Source organism: Montipora foliosa, chromosome 13 (assembly GCF_036669935.1).
Source record: "Montipora foliosa isolate CH-2021 chromosome 13, ASM3666993v2, whole genome shotgun sequence".
Classification (NCBI taxonomy): Eukaryota; Metazoa; Cnidaria; class Anthozoa; order Scleractinia; family Acroporidae; genus Montipora; species Montipora foliosa.
The window spans coordinates 18,725,847-18,733,669 of record NC_090881.1 but is presented as its reverse complement, the minus strand read 5'-3'; the positions used below and the strand labels follow the sequence as shown (position 1 = coordinate 18,733,669).

General features: G+C 39.5%; 1 protein-coding gene and 1 pseudogene across 1 annotated transcript; one reads left to right on the top strand and one right to left on the bottom strand.

Annotated features, from left to right (window-relative positions):
• Window positions 1-1,091: 1,091 nt before the first annotated feature.
• On the bottom strand, window positions 1,092-4,656 carry LOC137984077 (TNF receptor-associated factor 4-like; annotated as a pseudogene).
• A 2,140-nt stretch (window positions 4,657-6,796) lies between these two features.
• On the top strand, window positions 6,797-7,501 carry LOC137981806 (uncharacterized). The gene has a single exon (XM_068828853.1). It carries the CDS (start codon window positions 6,797-6,799, stop codon window positions 7,499-7,501), a length of 705 nt encoding a protein of 234 aa, XP_068684954.1.
• The last annotated feature ends 322 nt before the right edge of the window (window positions 7,502-7,823 follow it).

Below are 7,823 nucleotides of genomic sequence, written 5' to 3'. Positions count from 1 at the left end.
TGAGGGATTGATTATGTCGCCCTTTGAGCAAATACAAATTACGGCGGTAAAGCTGAGCAGGTACAAAACACAGGTCAAAGGTCATTGTTTTACCAATGCAGAAACAACCCTAACCGTTTACAAATGTTAACATTTGCCCCAAAAACTTTTGTTTAGGACTAATTAGGCCTAAGGTTAGCTTTAATAGTTGCTTAGGATACGTTGTCTTGGCAAAATAATGACTTGCGACCTGGACCTGTGACCTGTGTTTTGTACCTGCCAGGTAAACACTTTCTTGGGGATAATTCTTACGTGACGTCAAGGCGATGTTGGTGTCCCAGACTACTCTAGGAACTGAGTTGGAGAGGTCTTTCCATTCGACCAAATACTTCGAAAAAACCGGGTAAGGAATCGGATGGTACAGAAATATCCCGGAAACAAATTTCGAGAATTTGGGTTTTTCTCGTAAAGTGGTCCTAAAGGTTCCGGAATTCCGGAACAACTGGAGTGAGCGGCCAACCGGAAAATGCTGTCCCATTCGCCAGATGAAGTTACCGAAACTTTAACTGAAAAGCGCTTCGAGTCTTTCGGAAACGTTTTCTCGTGTTTCGAGATTTTCGAAAATTTAAGGTAGCTCCGAATCGCCTCGCTATTCTCTGATTTCACGCAATTTCATGTGGTGTCCTTGGTTCCTTTGTTTCCACTATTTGTGGCAATATCAATCAGTATCTCTCCATATTTCCAACATGCTTTTATTTTCTCACAATGAGCCTGGGCTGCCTGCAATAAGTTTAGATTCTTAGAAGCTGGTCAATTCTTAAAATTTGTCAATAATTTATAACAGGAACCGAGATTATTAATACCGTTTAAGTAATTTAATATAAAATAATTATATACACTTCCAATTAGTATAATATTCAGCTTTTCAGGTACTGACGTAAAACCCCGCTTTGTATACTTTTTACTTTCCTTTCACTTCATTTCCTTTCTAGTCTGCTACACAGCCGTTTTTTAGTGTCGTCACGCAACGCTCCTCCCCACTAACTCCTCATTAGCGGGGAGGAGCGTCGCGTGACGACACTAAAAACGGCTGTGTAGCAGATTATTTCCTGTCTTGTTTTTGGTCAGAACGGAGATCGACGTCAGTACCCAAAAAAAAACATAACTTCTTCAAATTCACTGTGTGTGTGGCCTACCTTCCAAGAGAAAGTAAAAGGTTTTCATTCCTCAGTGTTATCGACAGCCTTTTCTGTTAAGTCAGACAGAAATCAGAAAACTGATTTCTCATATAAATTAAGCCTGGTTTACATTGCGACATAAGCATAAGCATAAAAGAAGTGACATACGCAAGCGCAGTTAGCTCCAGAAAAAAAAAAATTACAAGATAATGAGACGAGCCACGTTCCAAAATGGCGGACTGTGTTGTGCTTATGTTAATGTTGCACCGCTTTACACAATTATTAATGTGACATATAAGCATAAGCATAAGCAAAAGAAATTTGAAAGGATTCCTTTTTCTTATGCTTATGTTACTCCCGGTTTACACAGCTGATACTTATGCTAGCCTTATGCTTATGTCACATTGTGAACCAGGCTTTAGTAATACGTATTTTAACCTGGTTTTCAAGTGACGTCATCGTCGCCATGTTGGTGGACGAAAACAAAAGATCTCTCATTAGCTCCTTTTGTTCGTCCACCAGCAATTGTACATTGCAGCATTGTTATCTGTGTCTCTAGAGATTGGTTGCAAACCACCAATACACCGTCACTTTCGTCTTCTCAAAGATGCGTCCTTTTATGAAGGAGACATGTGACAATAATAGTGGCCGGGTATTCTAGAATGCGAGAGAGATTTTCTGATGTGTCCCTTAGCCTGGTATTTCTTTTGTCCTTCTATGACCTCATAGAAAGAAAAGAATACGCATACTAGCAAAATCACCTTGACGCGATATGAACACAGGAAGTAGACGCGACACGAACTTAGCAGTCGTTTCGCACAACTTTCAGAGATATTGTAAAATTTCAGGAGGTCAAACCAAGACTTTTATACTCGTTGTTTTAAACAGAAACGTTCAATTCCGCGGAAACTAGACTCGCATTTGCTGGTCATAATCTACACGGGCAACAAAGTTCTCTTTAGTTACGCTCGCTATTTTGGCGCTTTAGCACGATGATGGTAGTACCGAAGAAAAGTGACGTCACTTTGAAATTAAACATCTGCGCCTTCGTGGCAGTCCACCTTGGTCGCACTTTACACTGTTGGTAGCAACGCTGTTCAAGAAAATGTTGACGTTGTAGCCAAATTGTTACATTTACCAATTACAAGTAACTTGTTGTTTTGCGCAAGACGAGACGATGTGAAAAGCGTGCCGCACGTGTGCAGGTGCGCACGTGAGGAACGATTTTTTTTTTTTTAATTCTTCACCAATAAATCCTTTCGCGTGCCTTTTCAGTCGACGTTGCTGAGGCGTTCTATCACTGGGTACAGAAACAATTTAATATTCTTTAATTGGGAATCTTGGCGTCTGGAGCAGACTTGTGTCAGAACGTGTAGCATGCATGTTTGATGACGTCTGTTCAACATTTTTCGTGGGAAGAATGTTTTGATTTCTATCGAACATTTTGTCCAACATACAACAAATGTTGAAGCGTGTAAAGCGTGTAGCCACCCTTTCAACAATGTCGTATTGCAAATACCAATCAGAATCTCCAAAACACAAACAAAACATACCCCATCATAAGGTTGCGCGACTTATTAGTGATGTGTTTCCAACAATGTTATATACGTATCCAACATTGTTAGAAGCGTTCTTATAACAATGTTGGGGCGTGTTCTTCCAACAATGTTACAACGTGTAGCCCGAGCTTTAAGTCCTTATTTAGCGATTATGAAGTTCATAGATGGTTTTCACGTGACGTCATCGACACTTTGTTGGTGGACAAAAACAAAAGATCTCTCATTGGCTTCTTTTGTTCGTCCACCAGCATTTGTACATTACACCATTGTCATCTGAGTGTCAAGAGATTGGTTAAAAACCACCTATGGGACGTTTTCAACCAACCTCTAGGAACACCAATAGCAATAGACGTACGACTTCCGATGGACAAACAAAAGAAACTAAGGAGAGATCTTCTGTTTCCGTCCAGCAACATGGCGGCGATGACGTCACGTGAAAACCTATTTGTTTGGTGCCTGCTTGCTACAACAGAAGTTTTACCAGAATCTAGTTCTACTATGTTTCAAAACTGTCAACAACTTTCTAGATTTCAAGATGCATCTACAGGGTCTACGTCTATTCTAATGAAGATGGTATTGTCTCGTATGTAATGTCTTGTTCTAAGTGTATCTAAAGACACAAACTTCGGGCAACCAAACCCAAGGCTCTTTACTTTGTTGGGTCTCTTGAAGTAATCACTATCGCGATCGCATGACAGTCTCCAAATTTTATTCTGCCGCACACCAATATCGTCATCTTGATCAATAAGAACAAAGTCAACTCGTTGCTGAAATGGCCACGGGAGAATGGCATCATATTCGCCTTTCATTATAACCACGTATAGTGAAAGATGAGTTCCTTTTCCTTGCCCGAGGCCATTCAAGAAAGCGTCTGCCCGCAACTTGTAACCATACTGTCCAGTGTAAAATGGTGGGCTACAGAATTTTTCTTTTTCCTTCTTGGTGGCAGACTGTTGAAACAGTTGCAAATAGCTAGAGATTTTCCACAAAAATTTGCCATTTGTGCAAACATATTCTTGCCTCTGTTCAAGTTCTCTTATTCTCAGATGGGCCAGATCCAAGTGATCTGCATATTCTCTTGGACATGTTTGTCCATCTCGTTTCTCCTTCCCTGGTTAAAACCATTTAGCAAAATTAAAACAAGAAGATACGATGAATAGGAGAAAAACAACTATTAGCCCAAGTTTGAATAATCGGTTTTACAAATCAGGGTTGTTCAAAAGGTGGATAACGCTATCCACCGGATAAATCGCTATCTTGCGGATAGTGGTCGGTTTTCAAATGATTGTCGTAAAACCAAAACCAAAGTAATTACTTTGGCCAATCAAAAAGGACGGAGACAATCCAGTAAACCAATCAAAACTCGCAGTAATTACACGTAGCCGACACAAAGCACGGGAAAATGTGCCCGTGCGAGCCACGATTGGTTTCGGTTTCACTTCTGATTGGTTGAAAAAGTGGCGCAAGAACTTTGAACCAATCACTGAATGAAGTAATGCAAAACCAAAGCAATTCGCTAATTACTTTCGAAACTCAATTGAAAACCGCTTTAAGTCACTATCCAGAGTATAAGGTATACCAGTACTCCATTTTAAACGTGGGCCAAGATTTCTTACACACCTTTTTAACTAAATGTTCTTAATGTGTGCATATTCACAATACGAGGGCAAATGCTGAAATCTTTGCAGAGGTTGAAACTGAAGGACACTTACTTATCCACCGGATAAAGTTCTCCAGCCTTTCAATAACTGAGGCCAGATTGTTATTTCGCGCGTAAATTTAAAGTTAATTCGTGCACTTGTGACGTAATCAGAGACAGCACGTAAATTGGCTAGATTGACAACACTTGACAACACCTTAAATTTACACCCCATATCAGTGTACTGACATGGTACAATTGCTAAAGGGCAATCCCCATCAACATCCACATGTGCTGACATCTACAAAATAAAAAACCAAAGAAACTGACGCAAACCGGAAATGAAGACCAGCTCAGAACCCCAGAAAAAGGGTAGAGACTACGTTCTAGTCGTATCATGGGTCTATAGCACTAGTTGACAGATAAATCAGAGAGCGTTATCAAAATCAATAATTATTGAATAGTCTCCTGGATAATGGTTTTGAACAATAGTTTCAAACTACTTGAGCCAGCAACAGCAAGAGCACAGCGAGGGTTACAGGCAACGTAATGGTTGGTGAATCCAAAAGGACAAATCTCTTGGAATATCTGTTCTTCCGCAATTGTTGATGCACTTAATGGGAACTCGTCTACAGTTCTCAAGATGGTTCTGGAAAAATTAATAACTTTTTGGATCTTATAATTAATGTAATTAGTTACTATCTACAATACTAAACATAAGCACAAACAAACAAACTAAGAGAAGAAAAGGATCGAAAGAAAGAAAAAGAAACAAAGGTTAAGGATAACAAATCATTTCCCATTTTTTACATTGATTTAAAGATTGCTCTCTGCGTAAATATGTTTGAAAAATTAATAACAGTTGCTTTAATTTTGACTAAAATGGCCATGAATATCCATTGCATGTCATAAGTTTATGAATTCAAATAATTTATATATATCCTGCAAGACATTTCGCCACAGACTCTAAAAACACTTTTTTACAAAATAGCACTGTTGCTTTGTTTTAGCCAAAGGTGATTTCCTACAGGAAAATGCATCATAATTAGATGAAACACAACACGAGGCACGACATCGTAATATTAAGGATGAAATTAAAAAAATACATGGCAAAACCAAAACAGCAAAAATAAAAATATATACTGCATTTGGTGCAAATTTACAATTATTTGCCATTCAGCTAAATATGTTTGCAATTTGCAAATGTTGTGAAATCTAAAAAGGGCCACTGAAGAAGTCCTTTTTTTTTTCTTTTAAAACATATTTTACCAATGGGCTGTGAGAAACGTGGTTGTTAAAACTTTCAAATCAAAGTCCCTTTGCTAGACTGAAGATAAACAATGTTGCTAGTAGAGAAGCTCCACTATAGAAAAGAGAGAATTAGGTGAGTATTATCAACAAGGATAGAGAAACAACCAATCACTTTTCTTTGTTGCAATTAAGGATTGAAATGCACCAGTCACTACATTCAATCTTATTGACGTCGTGGCCTATGTGAGAGATAACCAATGCAGTTTCTACTGCCCAATCACTTAAACAAATCAAATGTGGTTCAGCATTGCCTGTAATCTTATCGACAACGATATTTATCATCGCAGTGGTAAAAATGTTGTGGACTCACGAGGTGCAGCTGAGTGAGTCCACAACAAATTTTGACGAATGTTATGACGAGTATAGTTGTCGATAAGAGTACAGACCCAACGCTGAACCACTTTCAATTTGTTTTTTGTCACAATATTTAATGCCAAAAAAGTGTTTATTTCAGAGCGTGACCTAAATCATGACACAAAGAAAGAGCAAGTATTGTCTATAACTTTCTCACAATATGATTAATTTATTTTATTTCCCAAAATGGGTGTTCCTGATTGGCTATTACATTGCATGACAAATTGACATGAGCAACGTTGTGTAGACTCTTATCAACAACAGCAAATTACCCAATCAGATTGCAGGATTACAAGCAATCATTGTGGTAAAAAATATTATTGTCTAAAATCAAAGTACCGGGCTTGAACTCAAATTTTAAAAAAAATAAAATAATAATAATAATAATAATAATAATAATAATAATAATAATGATGATAATCATACTTTATACATGCAAGACTTGACTTGCCAAAACAATCAATGTCTGTCGAGGTTATGTTGTTCCCGAGTGCTACTACAATGATCATTAGGAGTCTGAACAGCATGGTAGTTTAACACTTACAGGTAGTAAATATACTGTTGTGTTCGGACAAGTGGTTTTAAAGTGTTTATTTGACCGTAAACATCACATCTGGCGACGAGGATCAAGCAAAGAACCCACAGAGTGCGTTCTACCAGGATTTCCGAAGCGATTGCTACAGAGATTTCCGAAGAGTATTCCGAAGCTATTTCCCGCGAAATCAAAAGAATGGCGATTTCACTGCCTAACTTCCCACCTTTTAAAGTTCACGTCGATGGAAATGAAGGTGGAAAAATGGCTAGGGCGATTCGAGAGATTAACCATTGCAATAGGGATTACCGATGACAAGCAGAAAAGAGCTCTTCTGCTGCATTACGGCGGTCCAGAGGTCAACGAGATCTTCGAGACACTTCAAGACGTCGGCGAGGACAAGGATTACAACAAAGCCGTCAAAAAACTAACCGCTTACTTCTCTCCACAAGCGAACACAACATACGAAGTATACAACTTCCGTCAGGCCATACAAAAGGATGGAGAAACTCTGGACAGTTTCCATACCCGTCTGAGAAGCCTAGCAAAGACCTGCGATTTCGCAAATCCAGACAAAGAGATCAAAGAACAAATCATCGTGAACTGCCAGTCAAACCCCCTTCGGCGTAAAGCTCTGCGAGAGGATCTCGATTTAGCTGGTCTCATGAAAGCTGGTAGAGCCCTAGAATTAAGCGAAGTACAAGCGAAGGATTTTGAAAATAAGGATAAAACCGTGAACGCGATAAAACCACCCCAAAAAGGAACACTAACGCAACCCAAAGGCAAACAGCGCCGTCCACACAATCGCCAAGAGTCACGCAACCGTGACAAATCCCGAAAGCGCGACGGAAAATGTGTGAACTGCGGTGGAATATACCCTCATAGAGACAGCTGCCCTGCGAAGAACAAAAAGTGCACCTCATGTGGCAAACTAAACCATTTCGCCTAAGTTTGCAGAACAAACCCACCTGAGTCGGCAAACCAGGTCACGCATCGAAACACTGATGTAGAAGATGAGTATGTATACACAGTAGGCCGTGACAAACAACCTATGTGCCAAGTCAAGATATACGAAAAACAAGTGGAAATGATGGTTGACTCCGGAGCATCGGTTGATCTGATCATCTGATCGATGAGAACACCTTCAGGGAATTATACAAGGAAAAAGCTCCAGAAAACACCAAGCGCAGAATTTTCTCCTTACGGCTCACCGACACCCCTACCCCTACTGGGAACTATCTAGGCCGAAATATCCGCCAATGCCAACAGCA